The 23,022-nt window shown below is 45.2% G+C and overlaps 3 protein-coding genes across 3 annotated transcripts in view; 1 reads left to right on the forward strand and 2 right to left on the reverse strand.

The window, feature by feature from the left end:
• The window catches only part of mtmr10 (myotubularin related protein 10), a 30,724-nt gene extending 28,344 nt beyond the window's left edge, over nt 1-2,380 (forward strand). Inside the window, exon 16 of the mRNA XM_088640996.1 lies at nt 6-2,380. Coding sequence (XP_088497122.1) covers nt 6-605 — 600 coding nt within the window. The 3' untranslated portion in view covers nt 606-2,380. The remainder of the gene's footprint in view (nt 1-5) is intronic.
• Nucleotides 1,734-15,104, reverse strand: fan1 (FANCD2 and FANCI associated nuclease 1). The gene is made up of 14 exons (XM_088640995.1): nt 15,014-15,104; nt 12,627-14,008; nt 11,720-11,860; nt 11,085-11,286; nt 10,738-10,971; nt 9,940-10,071; nt 9,136-9,244; nt 8,268-8,387; nt 7,824-7,988; nt 6,668-6,839; nt 6,227-6,330; nt 5,934-6,128; nt 4,976-5,104; nt 1,734-3,525 (listed from the first exon to the last, which is right to left on the reverse strand). Exons 2-14 carry the CDS (start codon nt 13,948-13,950, stop codon nt 3,388-3,390), a joined length of 3,165 nt encoding a protein of 1,054 aa, XP_088497121.1. The 5' UTR covers nt 13,951-14,008; nt 15,014-15,104; the 3' UTR covers nt 1,734-3,387.
• Nucleotides 15,105-15,324: 220 nt separating this feature from the next.
• Nucleotides 15,325-22,992, reverse strand: mphosph10 (M-phase phosphoprotein 10 (U3 small nucleolar ribonucleoprotein)). The gene is made up of 11 exons (XM_088640997.1): nt 22,834-22,992; nt 21,580-22,282; nt 21,294-21,448; nt 20,764-20,947; nt 20,189-20,330; nt 19,944-20,011; nt 19,585-19,722; nt 19,100-19,210; nt 18,155-18,262; nt 17,405-17,632; nt 15,325-17,054 (listed from the first exon to the last, which is right to left on the reverse strand). Exons 1-11 carry the CDS (start codon nt 22,917-22,919, stop codon nt 16,905-16,907), a joined length of 2,073 nt encoding a protein of 690 aa, XP_088497123.1. The 5' UTR covers nt 22,920-22,992; the 3' UTR covers nt 15,325-16,904.
• Between the last annotated feature and the right edge of the window lie 30 nt (nt 22,993-23,022).

A 23,022-nucleotide genomic window follows, 5' to 3' on the forward strand; every position in this document is an offset into this window, starting at 1 on the left:
CCTAGAAATACCACAGCTCCACAATGCGGGGAATGCCCTCTCTACGGAACGGCCTGATGAGCGAGCAGGATTCAATTCCCAGACGGAATTCCCTGGTGCTGAGGCTGAAGCCTGACTTCTCCCAGCTGCGGGAACCCCAGGACAGCCCCTCGGAGCAGTTCTTCAGGGATTGGCTGTCCAGGCCCCCCGACCTGCAGGGCCTGCTCCTGCCGCAGCTGCTGCCCTCACACATCAAGCTCTGGAAGCTCAACTTCCTGCGCTGGATCCCGGAGGCCCAGATCAACGGCGGCGGCTTCATCACGGCCTTCCACAAGGTGTCCCTGCTGGCCGACGAGATCGAGAAGCTGCAGAACCAGCTGCGGCAGTATAAGGGTAACCCGTGTCCAGCGGCCAGCACCCCTCAAACAGAGCAAAGCAAAATGTACTTCAAGGTCAACAGCCTCAGCGACTCTCTGTCGACCCCTGACTACTTGACATCATCGTTCCCCTTTTCTCCCGTTGGAAATCTCTGTAGGCGCAGCATTCTAGGAACCCCACTCAGCAAATTCCTCAGTGGTGCCAAAATCTGGCTTTCCACTGAAACTCTGGCCAGCGAGACGCTCTGAGTGCTCTTGTAACCTTGTGGACATACCCTTTACAGTCTGATCCACTTGCAGTAACACAAAAACCGCATGTAAAAACACCGGCTTAGAGGAGACTGAAATCCTTTAGTGGGGGCGTTTTATTTTTGCACAAGATAATTCAAAGGAATTAAAAAACAGCTTGAAACCGCACAATTTGCAGGGTAACATTTTTTGCTGTTATTGCCAGGTTTCAGTAGTCTTCAGCAGAGATTTTTGGAAAATCAGTTACATTGATAGTGGACTATAAATTGACGGCGAGATATACGAATTCACACAGGTTTTAGATGAAATGCAAAATGAATATGTGGCTTTTATTCTGTGGTACCTTACACATATTTCACAAGATGTGTAAACTTATTCGTAGACCTTCTGGTAAGGTGAAGTAAGTTAAACCTCTTTTTGAATAAACTGTAGTCAAGTCTTTGAGAAGGAACATAATTGTAGTCTTATATTATCCCCACTGTTACAGGGTTAAAAAATTAAGCTATTAGAGAACAATCTGTATATAAAATATTAATAGTGAGTAGTTTTATAAGGTAGTTTCTAAGGTTTTTCCTTGACCTTTCCCCAAGAGCCCCTGCTGGATTAATCGTGGGGTTAAGTGAACCTCCTTAGAGGGTTTTTATAAGTGATAGAGCTGTCAGTCAGGACTGCAGGGCAGGCTGGACACCTGCTTGTGGAGCTGTTGAAAGAGGAGGAGAGGTACTGTACATGACACAGCTCTGTATTTGTGGTCCAGACAGACTCCAGTCTGGGACTGGGAGACAGGCTCTCGGGGCTGCTGTGCAGCTCTGGGGTTACTGTCCTTAGAGTGGTGATGGTGTTACACTGGCCATATATGGGGCATTAATGTCTTTTTCGTTTCTTCCTTCCCGGCTTATCTTGTTCTACTTCAAAATCCAAGAATGTGGGACCTCTATTATTAAAAAAAATGAACTGAAGAGCAAAAACCATAGACAACATAGCAATTTTAGTAAGTAAATTAGCAATCAAAATATAGTTTTTTTTTGCCCTACTTGTAACTGACATTTACTGATCTCTTTTTTGAAACTTGGTACTATAACTACTATATATTTTGAAAACAAAACAATTTAGTATGAGCTATATTAGTTTCCACTAATCCTTACTGAAAATGCACTCAGCTGTTGTTGTGTGATTATTGTGCACTTCATGTAGCACAATGTGATGAAAAGACATCAGCGTAAATATTTATTTAGTTATGCAGTATGGTTAAAAACTGGGTCATTTGTAATCCATTGTGCCTTTAAAGGGGATTATGGGCTTACTAAGATGTAAAAAGTATTAAAAGGACCTGGGATTGTTTTCTGCTTTAACGGGTTGCTTCACAGTTCCACACAGTTGTGTACTACCACTTCACTGATTCCAAAGCTACCACACCTGGAAGCCATATGGAACTGACGTTACATCAGTTCCCCTTCAATGCAAAAAATGAAGCTTAAAAACCTGCCTGGGATGATTCCGCACTCCGAGCCCTGAGCTGTGCAGGTGGTCCGAGACCCTGTTCCAGTAGTGACCCCTGGATTCTCACTGGGGTTTCCTGCACACCTCAGAGCCACTGCTGTAACTGGTATTGTAAAGCTTGTCTCACCCAGCTGTGATCGAGGAGTGCCAGCTGTCCAAAGCACTGACAGGGCTTTCTTTCTTTGTAAGCGCAGAGCTGCCATTCTGAGAGGCAAAATACATTGTCAATATTTAATATTTGCCGAATAGTGTAAATAAAATTGCTTTTAAATATCTGTGGTGGTGGTTTTTGTTGTCCCCCTCCTAAAAGGAATGAAGAAGTAGAAATAGTGTGGTTTATTACAACAGCAATGATTGTTTAAAAGATTTTAAATCAGTTTCAGATTTAATTATCATATACATAAGATAAATTAAAAACAGATAGAGCAAGATTATTAATGTACAATAGCAGCATGTGACAGATTAGTGAGATTTGGTTTAAAGGAGATTGAAGCTTCATGATCCCTGGTATGTTTCTTTTCTGATTCACTTTTCCACTTGGCTGACACTATTGCTCCAATACCTTCTGATATGGCAACATTTGTACAAATCAGTAAGATTCATTTAAGGATTACAATTAAAATCCTCAAGAGAATCCACAATCTTTTAATTTACATTAGCTTCCTGAGATACTTCAAGCAGCATTACACTGAGGGCATAAACATAGTTCTTTGGAATCCAAGGGAGAAGGTCCTTCACAAACCTCCCTGTCCTGAAATGCCGTTTGCTGTGGACGTGAACTTCCCCCTAAACATTTGTGACTCCAGGAAAGCAGGCTATAAACTAGGGCCCCATGTTAGATCATTAAACCTCATCCCTGGCCATGGAGAGCTATCAGGGATTCTATCTTTCATTCCTCAAAAGCTTTTGCTAACTTAAATTGAAACCATTACTGAATTCAATTAATTAAATTTAAATCAACTGTTTCCAGATTTTGTGGTCCTACAGAAGATGGAACAGAAAGTACTGGGGTCTCAGGGATTTCATTTTATGGGAAATCAGAAGTTAGCATACTGGGGCCCTGGGCTCAATTCCTGGTTCTCTCTACATGAAGCCTGCATGGTTTCCTCCCACAGTCCAAAGAATGTTGGTTAGTTAATTGGCTTCTGGGTTTTTGTGTCGGTGACTGCTGTGTGCTGGACTGGCGTCCTGGCCAGGGTGTATCCCACCATCCACCTGTTGCTTGTTGACCCTGAGCTGGATAAGGATTGCTGAAGTCAGGTGATGGGACTGCCGCTCTGGCTCAGCTCAGGCGAGTGCTCCGGGCACCGATGTCAGTCACATGGCACACTTCCACGTCTGCCCCCAGCTTCCTCAGCTCGTCCAGCCAGATCATCTGCTTGTGGGACAGCCGGTCATTCGGGCCCTTCACCTCCACCAGCTGCAACACCGAGAAAGGGGGAGGTAGATAACAGTCAGACATAACTCTCCACCGGCTTGCTCCACTGTAGGATTCCATTACCACGAGATATAAGCAAAATAAGGGTTTTCTAGTACCAAGTTAACAATACTTCAACAATTGTGAGGCTGTAACCCATTCTCTGGCTAGTACTCATCACTGCTTTCACTGCCTCTAACTATATTATTTCTGTCCAATCCAGATTGTGAAGTCCAAGTTTAAATATGGCTATTTGATTTTCCTCTTTCATCAAAAAGTTTATAAGAAGGGGCTGCTTGGCTCATCTTATCTGACCATTGATATTTTCTTAAAGAAGACTCTAACCAAAACATGATCTTGCAGTTCATTCAGATTTCTATACCCCCTTGGTGTAAAGAGATGTGCAGTAAATGTCAGTCCCTCCTAGAATGTTACCAATTTAGAGACAATGGAAATTTAGTGGTGAGAAGTGCAAAGTGATCCAGGAAGTAGGAACATATACAATACATACTGCCTGAGGTGAATGGGATCTCTGCGTTCAAGTACATTTTTTTACATCCTGGTGATGACAATACGATGCAGCAATAAAAAAGGCAAACAATGTCTGTATATATATATTATAAAGTGTGGAATTTATGACAAGGAAAGTTATGGTCAATCTTTGTAATTCATTAGCAAGGCCTCATTTAGAATATTGTACTGTATTTGTATGTTCAACATACCACCAAAAATATACTGTAATCTAACATTAAAAGGAATTTAAAGGAGGGAAATGGCAAATATTCCTGATCTCGGAAGACTGACGTATGCAAATATGTTCAAGAATCAAATCTTTTCAGTGTTGTACAAAGGAGATTGAGAGATTTGATTCAAATATAGAAAATCTTAGAAAGGGCAGTGAAATATTGTTTAGTAGTGAAACAAGAATGAAGGGCCACTTGGAAACCACTTTGTCCAATACAAGTGCCGGAGCCTGCCCAGGCCAGCAATGGGCACAAGGTACAATACACCCTGGACAGCACGCCACTTCATCACAGGGTACATGGACACAGAGATATACACACACACTCACACCAGGGCCAGTTTTCCCAGAAGCCAATTAACCTACCAGCATGGCTGTGGGAGGAAACTGGAGCATCAGGCAATAAGCCACACAAACATGGGGAGAACATACAAAATCCCCACACAGAGCACTCCAGAAACTGAACCCACCATGCACCATGATTTAGGACAAATAATAAAAAACGCTAAGTTGTCAAAAAGAGGAGTGGTCATCTGAATTATGCTTCCCAGTCTGGTGGTTGAGGCCCAAACTCTGAGCTTCCTCCAGAAACAGCGGGACGACATTTTAGATTTAGTGAGCTCCTTCAAACTACCACAGAGGAAAATGGGGCACACGGCCCCCCACTCTTTCCCAGCCCCCCTTAGCTCTTCATTGCCGGGATGGGCTCACCTTGTACGTGCTGTCCTGCGTGTTCCACACCACCAAATCCGGAAGCCCCCCCCGGCAGTGGCGGTAGTCTCTCGCCATCCGTCGCACCAGCCCACTCAGAAAGCGGCCCCCCAGGCAGGCCACCAGACTCTTGAGAGAGAGCGTTTGCTTTAGAAAGCCCGTTGATTTAGACCTCGTTAATCTCGCCTTCTCCCCCTGCTGTCAGGCAGACACTTGGAAGTTTGCAAACATGTTTGGCGAAACAGGCAGAGCTGACGAAGCACATTCCTCTTTCTAATCTCTTGCGTCCTAGTGAAAGTCAGCTCTGTGGCTGGAGTGTTGTTAACTTCTTCAACTACTGATGATGTACAAAAACCAGAAATGAATTCAAATGAAACGCTTGGCATTCGTAACGGAAGTAAAGGAAGCTTGGTCTGCACGTGAAAGCACTCAAACTAAAGGGTCGTGTAAAAATGAAACTTGGAATTAACAGCTGCTGAACTACTGTCCTGAGAAAGCACTGCAATTTTCATCTACAAAGAGACAGGAATGACCCTAGAGTTTGTCATTGACCAGCTTCCATGAGTTTCCCATCAACAATGTAAAACACATCCTAAAACACAACACTGGAAAGGCCCAAGTCTATAACAAGGTTTACACTTCCAAAACACAGAAATCTTGTAATGAAAAATTACAGGCTTTTCTTTTACTACCACAACGCCCCCTGTTTTCTTGTCACATCCTGTCAGGTACAGCTTGTGGAGTTACAGTATTTCCAGCTAGTGCCTCTAGTCTCTTACCATCGAGTAGTCTAATTCAGGGGCACAATTCTGTTCTTTTGCAAGAATCTTTCCAGATCAGCCTTTACATTGCTTGAAGTGATCTTGTGCAGCATGGGCAACTGCATGATCATGATTCACTTGTTCATTTCTGCCGTTAAGAGCCTACAGTGGCTGTGGTTTCTCAGGCCTGCTCTTACCTGAGCCTGTTGCAGTGAGGGGAACCTGTCCCAGCTCACCAGCGTTGACGCTCTCCCTTCCTGGGAATGCCAAGTTTCGGCCAGGAGGCTCTTCAGCGTCTCTGTGGAGGCCTCCTGCAGGAGCTGCGCTCGAGTCTCTATCGCCTCCTTCCTGTTCTTGTAGAAGCAGTCGGTGTGCAGGTCCAGAGGGCAGCTCTGATCGGGCCAGAAAAGAAACAGCTTCAGGTCTTCACCAGCAATCGTACTGATCTTCAGAAGGAGCCCAACGGCGCATTGACAGAAAATAAACTGACCTGGTACGGATTTCGAAAGACATCTGCTATCCCATCCATGTACAGGATATCCCACAGCAGAAGTCCACACAAAGTGGAAAATGTAGACCCTTCTCCGTGAATTCCTATGGACAAACAAATATGAACCTATATCAATGCACAAACTAGTATATTTACACAATCAAAATGAAATTTTTAAAAGACCTACTGCATACAGTGGTGTAATTGTACAGTTTTTTAATCAGTCATATGCTTTCATTTGTTAAAGTATTTTAAGAATTCGCATAACATTTTCTAGTGTCACAGTGTGTTGTTTTGCTCTTCCAAAAGATTCACGTATGTGTCTAGGTTTAATAAGATAACCTGACGGACTGGTTTCACACAGAAAGCCAAAACAATTCTCCATGCAAGGCAGCTCAGTACAGACAGAGAGGGTTATTATTTGTGCAGTGGCGTGTGTACCTTGGTCAAAGCCTTGCTGGCGATAGTGAGCCAGCGCCAGCTCCTCCACAGAGCACATGACCATGGCCGAGGGGGCGCCCCGGGCTGGGCCGGGCCGGGTCTCCTCCTCCTGCATCAGGAACACGGACTTCCCCATCCCTGCCTGCGGGCACATCTGCCCGCGGATCGTCACCTGCCCGGGCACAGTTGCCAGATGATATAAGCCACACAAGGTCTTCTATACAGCAACATGGCAGACACCCAGACTCCCACACCATCTTCTCAGATGTTCTCTTCCCTGCTTCTAGGGGGAGTCTGATCTTAAAAGCACCGGTTTGGCCTGAGCACAGCTGCTCTTGGGCGGTGGGCCTGTGAGAAGCGCCACGAGCTTCAGGTGGACGCTACTTCTTTAAAGGCCATGTCCAAAGAGGATCTTGCCTTCACTGTACTCTGTAATCAGATGCCGAAATACTTGTGGCACGGTGGGTGGACCAGGCTGAAAGTAGCACAGGCTACCTCAGTACGATAATAAAGTTAACTTCATCGCCAAACCAACCCTGCGGGCTGTTCGGATACTCGTGTGGTGTGCTCGAAATAACAGGGGCCCAAAAAAGGAGATACGAGAAAGAAAAATGATAAATAACACACACATATCATATGCAAAATACAATTTGAGGCTACTTTACAGTGAAGATAGCATCTGCATATTTATCAGTAAGAACTTCTAATAGTTTCATAACAGTGTTGAGCTGCGAGACCAGATAGCCTCAGGCTGGGTGCTTCTTCTGGAACTGCTCGAACATTAATGGCAGGTTTACTCAGTGTCAAATTCAGTTTCTGCATAAACCATTTACATTATTTTGCAGCTCGTGATGCAAGTATTTTGCATGGCACTTCAGGCATTGTTAAGTTTAACATCTCATGACACATCTTCATTCCTGAACCCAGTCCTTCCCAGAAAGAATTCTTTTTTTTCCCCGGCATAGACAACACTAAAGTATTCCTTTGCAGCGCAGGGGCAAAGAGCAAGAGCAATCAACACCCACCCAGTGGCAGCAGACTGCTCTGCCAAACGTCATCTGTTCACCTGCCAGTCTGCTCAGAGGCAGGTCATCTGCTCAACAGCAACAGAAAGAGACTAAATACTCAAATCTGGAAGCCGCAGACGGAGACTCACATGCGTGACATCGTTCACCACGATTTCAGGCACATCTCTGAGAAGGTGTCTGAATTTCCTGCAGCTGGGAGACTCTCTCATTCGCACTGCTCGCTGATACAGAGACAACCGATGTCCTGTTCGCACCAGGGGGTCGGCCAGCCCTTCTTTAATTGAACGAATAGCCTTGGAAAAGCAAGTGAAGGAAAGGAAGAAAAAAAACAGTTCTTATACCGCACACTGCAAATGCACCAGACACATCCATACACAATGTGACTAAATATCCCATTTAATAATATCTGATCAATGTCTGTTTTTTATGCTGAATTCACATCATACCTTTTTCAATTGATCTTTTCACAAAGAAATACCTCTAACTCGCGTCTCAGCAAGTGCTGTAGCTCCCTTCCTTCTGTGCACTGCTGTTCATGAAAAGTACCCATGTGGTGTGTGTGTCAGGGATACCTGCTGGGGCTGTTTCAGATGCTGCTGTAAATTCAAGGCCAGCCTGTCCCACCAGCGCCCCCTGCTGTCTGGACAATAAACTGCCTGAGCCAGGAGGGACCGCAGCTCTTCCACAGCTTCCTGCAAATAATAATAATAATAATAATAATAATAATAATAATAGCTTATATTTATACTTATATAGCGCTTTTTCTGGACACTCCACTCAAAGCGCTTTACAGGTAATGGGGACTCCCCTCCACCACCACCAATGTGCAGCCCCACCTGGATGATGCGACAGCAGCCATAGTGCACCAGAACACTCACCACACATCAGCTATCAGTGGGGAGGAGAGCAGAGTAATAAAGAGGGGGATTATTAGGAGGCCATGATTGGTAAAGGCCAACAGGAAATTTGGCCAGGACGCCAGGGTTACATCCCTACTCTTTTCGAGAAACACCCTGGGATTTTTAATGACCATAGAGGGTCAGGACCTCCGTTTTACGTCTCATCCGAAGGACGGCGCCTGTTTACAGTATAGTGTCCCCATCACTATACTGGGGCATTAGGACCCACACAGACCGCAGGGTGAGTGCCCCCTGCTGGCCCCACTAACACCTCTTCCAGCAACAACCTTAGTTTTTCCCAGGAGGTCTCCCATCCAGGTACTGACCAGGCTCACACCTGCTTAGCTTCAGTGGGCTGCCAGTTGTGAGTTGCAGGGTGATATGGCTGCTGGCTCAAATGGAACTACAAATTACTGACGGAAATCATATTTTTAATTACAGAATGATATCATCCCCCCGCAAAAAGAACTTTAGACATGAATGGGAATCCTACTCGGGCAGTAAGAGTGAGGAAAGGAGAGAGTGTGCGTTCGTGCCCCACCTCGTACAGCCGCAGCCTCTGCAGGACCTCCACGCCGCGCGACAGGATGCGGGTGTAGGCCCAGCCCACAGAAAAGCAGCGCAGGAACACGGGCAGCTCCTCGTGGTGCCTGAGAGAAGAGGGGCTCTCACAGGCTGGACAGGCCTACCACATCCAGCTAGGGCACAGCCTGAACCACCGGACAGGGGACTGTCGACTGAAGACAGCCTTCCCTTTTAGGATGCTTTATATTAAGATGCCTGCGTTTTTCAGTTTCGTAAAATCACGATACAGCAGTGCAGACCAGTCCCCCCCCCCCCACACTCTGGCACCGTTAAAACACGGCCCACCAGACTTAAGAATAGTTCCTCCCCTATGGCAGTGCGCATCATTAACAGCTAACTGCGCAATGCCTCTGAATTCAACACATCTCTGCACTCTGCACTTTTTACTTGGCTACTGCGGCTTTCTAGTCCTGTGCGTTTAATGTTCTGTACTGCCCCTTGTACGTTATTGTGCTTTGTTGTACGGACATTATTTATTATTTTTTACAGTGCTGTAATCTACTGTGCACGTTGTGTGAAAAGAGTTGTCTACTGCAGTGCACACTGCAAAATGTGCCAAGAGAACAGTGCAAATATGAATCCCAATGTACATGTACATATGGCAAATTAACTCTCTCTCTCTCTGTTTCCCGCTCACAGTACAACAAACTTTTAAATTTCACTTGTCTTAGCCGTTGCTGAGAGCAGCTGACAGACTGCCTACCGGAGATTCCAAACCGGCGTGCGAAGGCGGACGAGTGCTGTCGGCTCCGCCCATTACCTCATGTCAGAGCTGTCTCTCAGCTCTCGCCAGGCGCATTTTGCAGCCAGGTAGAGCTGTCGGGCCTCCTCCCAGTTCCCGTTCTGCATGGCAGACATCACATCGCTGAGAGAGTGCATGGCGGTTTCGTACCTGACAGAGACGACAGCCCGTTACACTGCGCACACTAGCAGACGGCAGCAAGACGGAGCCAGGACTGCACTGTTCAGTGAAAAACAAACTGGAGGGGACAGGTTTTTAGTGTGGCACCTATACATTTACGTTTTACAGCTGTCGGGTTTCCTGCCATGTTAGTTAATGTGGGTAAAAATTTGCAAGGGTTACAATCCAGAAATATTAAGCTGCTCATGGAAAAAAACAACAATCAGTACTACCTTTTGCCCTCTTCACGGCTATTATGAAAACAACAGTGATTTCTAGATTTGTTGGTGATCTGTGAAACTGTAAAGTACTGTGGAAGAACACAATATCAACAAAACAAAATACAGATTAAATTGAAACTATAATCCATCTGTCAATCACAAGAACGAAGCGCTCCTCTGGATGGCGGCTCTCTCTGGGGAGAGATGCAAGAAACCTCCATCAAGCTTCGGAAGACATGTTTGAAATTTACGGCTGGTTTAAAACAGACCTGCAGATTCCAGTGGCTGTAAACCCAGTTTTCCAACCGGACTGTAAAATGGTGCGCTGGCAGCAGAGGGCGCTGTTGTGTAAGACACACGCGCAACGTTTGCCCTCGCTGCAAAACCAAGCCCGAAATGCCCACCTGGGCTGTCATGTGGACTCCGCGCCCCTCACCTGATGAGGTCGTCCCTGTCCCTGAAGACCCTGGCCTTGCGCTGGACAGCATAGCTCGGGAATACCAGGCGGCCCATGTTGACCATCAGCACCGTATACAGCTGGCCCTGCCCGCCGCTGCCTGCTTCCTCTTCCTCCGGGGAGTCGGCGATGGAGAAGAGCAGGAGCAGGCGGGAGAAGACGGCGCGGGGAACCCTGCGCACTCGCACACAAGCCCCCAACAGCTCCTTGGCCCTGCGAGCAGGTGGAAAAAAAGAAAACCACAACGTGACCGAGCACAGGAAACAGGTTTGACGATCAGATCAGAGTGTGTGTGCGTTTCTCATTTTTAACGTGCCCGCGCGGACCTCCTGAGGATGACGGCGCTGATGCCCGGCTGCCTGTGGCCGAGGGCGAAGGGCGTGCGCTGCCGGGACAGCCGCAGGAGGCCCTCCGCCAGCTGCTGCTTGTGGGTGCCGGGCCCAGCCAGGTGGAAGGTCTTGGCCAGGGCCTTCAGCTCCGGGGCCAGCAGGAGATCAAGGACTTCGCCGAGGTCCTGCAGCTCGGACTCTGGCAAGGGAAACAAGCTGGAGATGAGGCCAGCGTCTGCCTCACTGCTGCAGCCCTTCTCAGCACATCATTGGTTGTCAACCCAGATTCTGCAGAGGCCTGCAGATGCCTTTGCAGGATTTCATTATGTCAGTTATTTAACTGTGCAAATGATTTAATTGGACCCCTTCCCTTTTCACAGCATTTATTAGTGTTTTCAAAGCATCAACTGCAGAAAGCCAACATATTCCATTGAGACAATAATTAAATCTCATGCTTGAAAAAATATTTTTCAGTATTCTACTAAAATTTGTAAGTCGTACATATGTTGTGTGGGTTCAGATTATTTTTAGGTCGTGTATTGCAGTTGAAATAGTGCGTGGAGCGTGTCTTACTGCTCCCACAAAGAGCCCAGCTCGTAAAGAGATGAAACAGAGAAGATGCTGGAAGTCACCTGTCTGCAGAAAACCGCTCTTCACCAGCTCCTGGATCGCAGGCGACAGGTCCGAGCCGATCTCCGAGTAGTCCAGCTTGTTGATCTTCAGCCACTGAAGTTTCCTCTGAAACAGCCTCACATACAGCTTCTGCCCTGCTTCTGAGAAGATCAAGGGGAAAATGTCTGCAAGTGCAAAGTGCTGCTGTTATGGAACAAGAAAGCCCTGTTCACACTGGATGCATCACAAACAAGAAATCCAATCAGTGATGCAAGAAAACAAATTGAACCTGCACTTTTGCACATTTCACACTGAATGTGGAAGTCCATCTGGGACGATGCAGCTTCAACTCTGAGGAGATGTGAGAAGAAAACATCTGGTTCTATTTGGTGCAAATTCCCCGTGGAACAACCACAGAGCTGAGCCAACCTAATGACCCATTTGTGGTCACAAAAACAAAATTTTAAAGACAACTCGACAGTTCATTTCAATGGAAGCCACCATTCCTCGCAATCTTTATCATCTTAAAAATGTGAAAACAAAGCAGAAACAAGCTTTACTATTGTTATTCTTGGGATAAATTGGAACAATATTACCTGGATATCTGGTGTGAACCGTACACATAACTGAGCTCCTACCGACTTTCCTCTTCAGCTGTTTTACTACTTGGGATACAGTATGTACTTTGATCTGGTACTTTATTTTTGCACCTTTGCTATCATGTCATTTCTGGTGTGCATGTCAAATACTACTGCAACTGTATTGTCATGCTCTAATAAGATTGAGTCAGATGTGGTATGAATAAGCCCCATCCACCCCCACTATCAGCACCAGGAAATGCTGACAGCTGCAATGCACCAAGAAGCCATTAGAAAACAGGCCTTCCAGGATCCAGAAATAGCTAGGAAGCTCAAAGGAGGTCATTACCTGAGAGGTGTTGGAAAGCACTGATGATCCTCATGTCCTCTTGGTTAAAAAGCTGCCTGTCGTCCTCATTCTCTAAGACTGCCTCCAGCACTGCCAGGAAATTGCGGAGGTAGTAAGGCAGCCGTGTGGATTCGGGCAGAAGTTCCCCATTACTGCCACCCACAACTGTCACTGGAGGAGCATCAACCCCCTCTGGAGCAACAGGGCTCTTTTCTGAACTTGGAGCAGCTCCGCTCATCCTTCCCCGCCTGTCAACAAGCTCGGCGTCACCAGCCTCTCCTGCCACCCTCTCGCTGGAGGTACCTCTGTCCTGATTAGCTTGCTGGCTGCCAGAGAGCCCAGAAACGTCGTCTGTTGGGTTTCTGTCACCGTGATGTCTCCTTTTCTTACAGCTGCTGTCCGCTGGGCTGCCGAGCGCTGGCAGAGGGGTGTCAGGCCCGATGCTTGCGCTACTCTTCCTCTTATTTGCTCGGGGTGCGACAGTAGACCGTGGCGAGAGGGGGGCCGCCGATGAGGATACGTCAGACAAGTCTGTCTGATTCGGTCCCTCTCCCTTCCACACTTCAGTTAAAACCCCTGGCCTTTCATGCCTTTCCCCTGGAGACGTCTCCGGCACTCCAAGGCCTGTCGAATTAGCATCTCCGGTGGAACTCCCCATGACCGTTCGGGAAGGCTCGATGTAGTGATTCTCTGTCTGTGAGCTGCTCAGAGCCCCACTGTCCCCCAGCGCTTGTGCAACACTACCGGAGGGCTTGGCGGAAAGTGAAAAAGGCTGTGTGAGACCCAGCTGGGAATCTTTACCCTGTCTCTGCTGCCTTCTTGACAGCTTCGAAGCCAAGCAGCCCAAATGAATAGTTCTAACCACTCTGGCCTCGCTGCACGCCTCTCTGACTTCAGCTGAAGGACCCTGATTTTTGAAGTAAGGGCTGGTCTGTTTTTTCTCCTTCTTCGGACCCGGGGAGGCTTCAGCTTGGCTCGGACTGGAACCCGCGCCCGGGCTGGGGGATTTTTCCGGGGTCCGAGGAGGCGGTGACGCAGTCGCGCCAGCCGAGACCCTCTCACCGGCGCCCCTGCTGACGCCATCGCCGCCCGCCTCCTTGCGGGACTGTTCGCACTGGCTGTCGATGTGCTCGTTCATCCAGAACCGCGCGACCATCTGCCCGCAGATGGGGCAGGCCAGTCTGGCGGGCGGGGCATTGTTAAAAAACGAAACAATGGAGCCAGTCTTCCCCGCGTCCGGCCTGGAGGACTCTCTTCCACGTTTCCTGGTCTTGGATGCTGACAAACTTTGCTGCCCTCTCTTCTGACGATTTCTTTCAGACATTACAAAAAGCCGGAATAGAGCATGTTCATTTTAACCATCAAGCCCTTCAAGCCAGTGTCTACAGAGAAATAAAAACACTTTTTAGGCCACTTTGGCTAAAAAATCCTTAATGTCATCATTGGATCTTATTCTCCAATGGTCAAACTGCCACCTGCATTGTATAGGAATTGGCTGAGCAATTTGCTCATACAGAAAGAGCAGCCATCTGTTAAAATGATCTGGTGTCTCTGTGAACAGGAGATCAGATTTGCTGTGTACCTGAACTGTATTTAGCTTCAGGTGCTATTTTTTATTAATTACATGGGAGATTGAAGGGACAGCAGCATTTGACTCAAGTCTCTAGCTAAACTACAGGATATAATGAAGTAAAATTCAACTGAAAACTGGTAATTGTATATGCTGTAATATGACTGATTAGCTGACCAAAACGTTTAGTCTTTCCCTGGACAGAAAATGCAAATATAGAGTCTAGATATTGACTCCTGTTGATGCCTATGGAATTGAAAAAATATTCTCGCCCCGATCCACAGCTAGGCTGAGTGCTTGAAAAACTTAGAAAAGGCGACACTGACAGGTGTAGAGAACATAAGGATGTTCGATACACGCCGTACTACACTACCCTTTATGACAGTTTGACGTCTCAATGTTAACTACCAGCGAAAGGTGGCATAGTTTAAATGCAGTACTGTAGTAGTTTCTCACTGCTCACCACCCAAAATCCTGCACCGTGCACAAAAGAAGAGGAGGACGCAGATGCACAAAATTGTGAATATACTTGTATCTAAAAAGCAAAAAGTCGAGTTCCAGTACCACTCGTCTTAATTCTTCAAGAGAACTAGTAATACAAAGACTCGTAAAAATGAATTTTCTAGGTACTGCCGACCTGTGAGAATAGTAATCAATCTCTCTATGAAAATCAAAATACTAATTAATCCTTAAGTATATTTACATTCGTAAAAATCTATCTGAGAGTAATCCAGTCTGTAGATAGACGGTACTTCATACAGAACGCAAATCATTGCACGATAATTCAAAAACACCAACTCTTCTAATTCATACTCACGTTGCACAACACTCGCACTCAGTTCCCGGCCATTCTTAGTGATTGTACGAAGACAGCATTAATCAACCTGGCAGACCGATCCTCTAGGCTACACCAATCAATCGTCCAAACGACCGAGAACGGAGTTCAGATGTCAGTGCTCGCGGTATCACGTTAGGTTTGGGAATTAACAGGTTAAATTCACGTTAGGAGTACGAGTGAAATATAGCATGTTTTTGGCTGTGGATCCTTAAGTACACAATGGAAGAATTGTCCTTACAATCTAATAAAATATTACTTATAATTAGCTAGTAATTCATAGAAAATATAACTTCTTTGTACTGTAGTAAACCTTTTATTTTATTAAAATTACACAACCAGTGTACATAGTGATGTTTTTCCCGACGTACGGAATGCACCACAAGCACAATGTTTTTCTCTTTTTACTTTCAATCGTAGAATTAACTTAAACCCGCGCCTTTACATCTCGTACGTCGATTCAGCTCCCAGCTCTAAACCAATATAAAGATTATCTTTACTTGTATGGGAAGAGATTGTACAATACAGTACACAATATTCAAACACGTGTCGATTTAAAACATAGTTTGGAGTCTAGAAACAACAATCAATAACATTTTACACACTATCAACATATTGAATATGACTAACGCTGACAATGGTGCACTTTTGATACTGGGGAATAAAAAAAGATGATGGTAGCATATTGTTATCATGCCACAAAATATCCTTTTTCTGAGGCATCCCAGATTCATTCTCAGTTTTAATACCAACGCTCTTCATGCTTCACTGCATATTGGAACAATTCAATTCAAGTAGGCGGAGGCCTTGAATATGTTTTAAAGTACTTAATTTCCTTTTGTGTGTGAAAATAAATTATCCCCTGTAGCTATGCAATGCATTAAAACATAACCTTTACAAAGTACAAATTATAGACAAGAAGTGCCTGATGCAACACCAATTAAAGAAAAACAGGATTTTATTATTTTATTAAAGATATTTTTTTCAGGCACTGAAGTGTGTAACAAAAAACTAATTTCAAGCTTTACTTTTGAAATGATAGATGACTTTAACAGACTTGTAGTTAAATATCAATGTGCTGGACAGGCTGAACAATGATTTAGGCTAACAAATTTCCTCTTTTTCTGCTTTACATTAAATCGCGGAAGTCCCACGCAATTCCTGCAGCACACAGTGTCTTCTGGAATGTGTTCCACCTGAAATCTCAGTTACATACAGTAGTGGGTCTTAATTTAACTGCATAGCGTAACTTGACACTAAAGTATTTTATGGGTTCACTGTTAAATGCATTTCTATAGGCTTTACCCAATTCAGCAAGCTGCAGACACAAGGCAGGATACCCTGGATGGGATGCCAGTCCATCTTCTGGCACACACAGATACCAACAAAGGCACTCGCACTCACACCAGGGCCAAATTTTCCCAGAAGCCAATTAACCTACCAGTATGACTGCGGACCGTGGGGGGAAATCGGAGCACCCAGAGGAAACCCAGGGAGAACATACAAACTCCACGCAGACAGCACCCAAGAACTGGAACTGAACCCAGGACCCCAGTGCTGCGAGACAGCCATGCTAACCACTGTGCCACCTTGTAAGAAAATAATCAGGGTCATTTTTTTTTTAATTTCCCAACAAACACCAGGAGAAAGTCGGAAATTTTAGTCCCTTTCCCTGCGTTCTTACCTTCGTGCAGAGATGACTCATAAAAGAGGAAACACTCTGACCTTGAAAATCACCTTAAAACAATGGACATGACCCTGTAGATTTATTCCCCAAGACTGCTCAGGTGAACGTGTAAAGATGTAAATAATATACAGTACACAAATATAAAAATCAAGAAGGCTGTACAAAGACATCCTCTGCATTCTAACACTATAACTTCAGCTTGCTGGCCGAAACTTCTTTCCGTTTGCTTTTCTTGGCCACTTGGTTCTTGGCGCCCTTGATCTGCATCTTCACCTGGTCCTGCAGCTCGGAGAAGAAGGCCTGGGAGGAGCGCAGAGCCTTGTCTTTCCCCTCATCCTGTTCAAACACACGACACCAAGGCTGTTAGGCAGAGAGCTGGGCAGCGGCATGAAAGGGCAAGAGCATCCACTGCTAGAGGCCCTTCTGGGTCGCTGCGGCGCCCAATTACACAACTGATCAACCCAGCCACTGACTTTTCTCACTTCACATTCAACATTTCAATTAAGTGGTAACGCAACGGGCGTGGCTTCTGCGGACCAAACAGGAATTCTTTAAGGACACCGCAAGGAACCACCCGCTGTCGGCCAGCTGCGAAACACTGAAAACACCCATCTTGTAAGGGAGAAAAAGCTAAGCCGCACTTTCTGTTTATACCGCCAGTGGCAGAGAGATGAACCCGCACGTACCTTCAGCAGGGCCGCTTTGCCTCCTTTGGTGACTTTCTTCAGCTGTTCCGTCGCCTGCGCCTTGGACAGCTTCTTGTCCCCCGCCTGCGCCTGCTCGCCCGGCTTCTGCCGCTTCTCCTTCTTCTTCAGCCTGATCCGCTTCAGCAGCTTCTTCTTTCGCCTCTCTCGCTTCCTGTCCGTGGCCGTCCTTTCGGATTCGCCCACGACGTCGCCGGCTTTGTTCTTTTCCTGGAGCACAGGAGAAACACCATCGCCCCAGTGAGAAACTGCAGGTGGGCCATACTTGGGAAAGAGATGTGAACACCGCCTTTCAACTCGAGCTTGTTCATAAAGGCTTGACGTCCCGCACTCACAGATTAGATCCAGGAAAGCCAAGTTTTTTTTTACATCTGGAATAGAATTTACATTCTATACTTCCAAAACTCTCTCTTGGGAAGAAACACCTGATCTGACGTTTTCTGGACAAGATTTGTATTAATCTGTATTAGTCTCAGGCTGTAGTAACAGTCATGCCACTTATGTGACAGAATGTCCAAGCAATCTCATTTAAAGTACTATCAGCATCACACTGATCTGGGTGTCCTGGTGGTCTGAGGTCTAGATCAAGCAGAGACAGCTTGTCACTGTTCGTATGACATAATTGGACCAATTCTGAACAAACAAGCGTGGTTGCTAAATAACGATAAGTGCAATTGTATGTTACCGATTCAAAACAGCTGCCAAGGATTTTTGTATTTGCTGCAGCCTTACCTTGATCTCTTCTGGAGCCAGCAAAGTGGCATCACTGACACCGACTGGTGCCACTTCTTCCATCGCGATGGATGGCAGATTCGAAACAATCTTCACTTCAGGCACAGGCTGAAAAAGACAAGTATTAAAAAAAAAACATCCTTAGGCATTCACACTGAGAACACACTCCCAGGCCGTCGACTGGGCCTAATTAAAATTAACAACCAGCTTTGCTACACCTGAGTTGCCATCATGATTGTTTGCAGATTGAAAGTCAGAGCACTCACAAGTCAGATTAATTGTATCAGTAATCTTTTAGACATTTAGACTACTGCATTCTGTAAGAGTAAATTAAAGTTGGTGATTACAAAATTGTTCCAATTTTGTAGTTTGGCACTTCAGCTCCAAAATATAACATGATAATATTAATGATAATACACTTCTAATTGTTTTTTTTTTTCATATTAAAAAGTCAAGTTAATAAAGCCTGTAAAAACCAATTACATCTGTTTTATTGTCCTTCAGTGATGATCTAATAAATCAGGGCAATAGTTTGACATGACTGTTCCTAATAAAAAATGGCTGTTTGTAGCAGGTTAAACCATTGTTTTATAGTTTATTATTCCAAAGGTTAATCCATTTTGGTTCAGATTTATTGGGACACATCACTCGAAATAATTTAATTCTGTAAAGGAAGCAAACATGAGTAGCCTCAATGAATTTGAGATATATTCATCATTAGATAAAAGATCTTTCTGATAAACCAACAACACAGAGTGAGTGAAGTGACAATTAATTTAGACTAATAATTACACGAAAGCAGCACAAGGAAAAAGTCAGCCACTGAGAAATTTAATACCATTTGTCTTCTCTGAGACCGGACTGTCTGTGTTTGGGCTGTCCTGACTGGTCTCGTGGACACAGGCGAAGAATCACGCGAACTCCAGCAGAGACACGTTAACTCACCGGTCTAGGAGTGAAGCGGAAGTTCGAAAGTCCATCGAGTTTCAGGAAAAGAGAATCCATCAGTTTCTGTATTTCCGCGTGCGCTGGGTTTTCCTCTTCCTCTTTCTTTTGCTAAAAATGAAATACAACGTGTTAAGAGAACCTTTACAACAGCACAGAAGTGATGTTCAGTGTCAATCCAGTCCAGCAACAGAACTTTTGGTCCTTAGAGATCTCACAGCACTTTTGGAAACAGGAGGGGTGCTAAATTTCACTCTGGGTTGGTACAAGATGGACTAATTAAAGTTCTCCCATTATTCAACCAGTTTGTGTAGTGAAGAAGATGGTGAAGACCAGCAGACAAATCTTACCCAGGGCTCTTCAGTGAGGGGTGAAGTGGGCCCTTTCCTATATGTAAAGCACTTAGATCCTGTCATATAAAAACCGCTATATAAATCCAAGCAATTACTACCACACAGCCAAAAGTGGACTGTCAGCTTTCCTACCTGAGTCTGCTTCAGGTATTCCTGTTCGTACACCTCTGCCAAGCTGAGCTTGCTTTTTTCATGGTCCAGCGTCAGCCTCTTCTTGTACTCAAAGGCATCCTCTTTAGGCTTTTCTTTGCGAATCACATCGTCCCATGCCTAACAAGGAGACAGGCAATCAGCATGAACACAAGCAGATGGTCATCCACAAGTTCTCAAGCCTCATCTGCGAGGTCAGGCAGCCCATGATGACATTTTATCTCGTATGAGTGTTTGCCGATTTCTCAAATAATAACCCAATCAGAACATCTTTATACTGCCAAGCCTGCTACAGCTCCCATATTTCAGACAATGAAGGCATTGTTTCTTGGTGCACTGACCTGGTCTTTGATCCTTTGCTTGATAATATCATCCAGCAGAAGAGTGGTCTCTTCAGTGATCACAGGTGCTTAGGAGGAAGCAAACATTCAAGACATTAATAAGTACAGCAACACACAGTCCTTTACCTTATGCACACATAAATCACAGCAGAGCTCTATTGGTTCTTTGGCAGTTTGCTTGACTTCAGCATAATTAGACAAGGAGAAATGAGAAGCAGGCAAGAAACACAAGATGGTCCACCTACCCATTCTGGCAGCCTGCTCGAACATGAGGTCCTCCTCCAGCAGACTGTTCTCTGGGCGCTTTTGTGCTGACACTTCTCCTGTCAGCTGCCACGGTTTCTCTTCCAACGCTGCCTTCTCAAGCTCCCGAATCCTCTGTGCCATCTGAGCATTTGCAAAACAGTTGCAAGATGTACATGTGCACTAATGCAAGCTAGTCAACTATTTTTGACAGGCTACTTTTTTTTTTACTGTGAACAAATATTCAGAGGAAACTACCGTAAACCGTAAATCTTCATTTTAGATTCTTATTCTGTAATACAAACTATATAGAACAACCATGACAGCTCTCTAAAACCTTTTGCTTGAATTCAGAATGAATGGCCTGTATTGCAAATTCAGTTCTCCCCAACAGAACACAAACTCATAATTAAACAACATTTCAGATATATAAAGTATTCACTGAATGATGCCAAACCTCCCCAACCTTCATGGTTAAGAATTATCTAAAAAACAAACAACCTTGTTCTTAACTAAAATATTACTAAGAAACCATTAAATGAACTGTTACAAACAGTCAGTCGTCTGTGTGACATACCTTTTCCTGTCGTTTCTCAAAGGAGGATTTGGGCTCTGCCTTTTCCGTGCTCGGCTGCTTTCCTCCGAGGATGCTTTCCACTTCTTCCCCTTCACTGTCATCAGATAGGTTAAAGGTCACTCTCTTTAAGGCCTCCTTGGCTTGCCTGCTTTCTTCATTGTCTTCAATCTCATCCATGTCTTCCCTACAAGAAAAAGAGCAAAACAGTCCAGATAGGGGTCATCTAACATGGCAAGATGTTTAGGCAGATGGAACAGAATGGTTCTGTTGTGTTCAGAACTAGCAGTGCTGTTCAACGCAAAGGCAGTACATCCAAACTTATTATTATATGCAGTTAGACAGTACATATTGGCTGTTGTATTTGTACTACTTTACAGTATTACCATTCTCTATATCTAATCCAGAAACAAGGGTGGAAACAAATGTGACAACTTCAATCCAAACTGGTTAGAGTGTGACATCATGCACAGCCTAAATGAATAAGGATCAATGTAGATATCAAATACAATCAAACCACGTTCTTTTCTTACTCTTCCTCCATGTCCTCCTCATCTTCCATCTCTTCATCAATCTCTTCCTCAGACCCCAAGTCTTCATCATCCTCATTTGGACCTTTCTGGCCAACATCTGCATCTACTGGGTCAAAGAAGTCCTTGTATTTTAGGTCCCTTGAACTTTTCTGTTGCTGGAAAAAAACAAAGGCGAAAAAAGGTCGTACCCCTGTAAGTAAATGAATTTCATTTTGTACATCTGTGTGTGGCTGTGGTGTCCGGTATGGGTTCTGTGTGCTCTCTGCTCATGCGGTGGAACAGTTACCTTTCCTTTTTTTCTGCCAGCTGTCTTCTGCTCCAGTCCCAGCTCCTCTTCCTCCTCCGATAGTATGTCCTCAAAGTAATCGATTTCGCCGTCGCCCTCGTCCCGCTGCTGCTCCTTGTTTTCCACGTCTTCGAGGAATGCCTCCATGTCGGCCAGCTTGAAAAACCTGTCATCCACCACCGAGCCCACCCCACCCCCCGGCCTCCTGGTCCTTTCGCTTGCCCGTTTGGTCTGTCTCTCCAGCGCGTCCACGTCAAAGTCCACATCCAAGTCCTCGTCGCTGAAGTTCTCTAGTGCCTCGGACTTTGCCGAAGCCTTTCTGGGTTTCGATGCCCTCCTCTCCTCCTCCTCCTCCTCCTCTTCTTGCACACTTCCGTCTTCACCGCTGTCCTCACCTCCCAGCTCTCCACTCAGCTCGGCGGCCGATTCCTCCTCACTCCCGCCATCCTCCCGGTCTTCCTCCTCCGCCTCATCAAACCCGATCTCCTTGTCCTGCAGTGCAAGGCCGACGGCCTTCTGAAACTGTGCCAGCGCGGCCGTGTTCTGCAGCTCCAGCTCCTGCCAGATTTGCTCCTCATCGAAGTTTTCTACCACCAGCTCCTTCAAGGGGCTGCCCACTGCCCCGGGCGGCTCCTGCGCCTTGTGCAAATCGTACAGCGTCTTCGTGAGGGAGGTGAAGTCTGAAGCCAGCACATCTTGGACACTTTATTAAGAAAACAATTAAAATACTCGATTACTATGTCATATATGAACAAAAGGGGCTTATATAAGTAAAGTGTCTAGCAACTCCAAACTCAGCATATTGAAAAGGCTTCATTACACGGAATCCTAAATAAGTTTTATTATACAGCACATTCACGGTCACTGTGCTAATTTTAGGCGTAGCTACCTTGCACTTCAGTCAAGAACATGAATCTTATTCATGTTCAAGAATCCTAAATTAAATCCAACAGGAATCACCACGAATATTTTATTTAATTAGGTTCTTCTCACATTTCTATAATCCTACTATGCTAAACGAACTTTAGTTACAAGACAACTGCCTCTTCTGTAATCGTATCGTCATTCTATATTCAGTTTAAAGTTAACATTCTAAAGCCTTACTCAATTAATTTTTTTCTAATGTTTGAAACATAATGTACACAATATTAAGTTCTGTTCTAGCTATTTTCACTGGCACATCACACATACGACAGACGTGGTAGATTTGATATCAGAGCGATTGATTTGCAATTATGGATAACTACATTTTACCTTAAAAACTTTTCCGGATGCGCAGTGTTTGTGTTTAAAATATTTAAACAGCTTTCTAAAGTAAATCCTAATTCCCGGTCAGCCATTGCTACACTCACATGGGTAACTTATAGAGCTGAGGAAAACACGTTCCCCCTAGATACTTAGTACCCACGAGAAAGCAATCCGACTAGAAATTTCATGGAACAA

This window comes from Lepisosteus platostomus, chromosome 7 (assembly GCF_059453375.1).
Source record: "Lepisosteus platostomus isolate fLepPlt1 chromosome 7, fLepPlt1.hap1, whole genome shotgun sequence".
Taxonomy (NCBI): domain Eukaryota; kingdom Metazoa; phylum Chordata; class Actinopteri; order Semionotiformes; family Lepisosteidae; genus Lepisosteus; species Lepisosteus platostomus.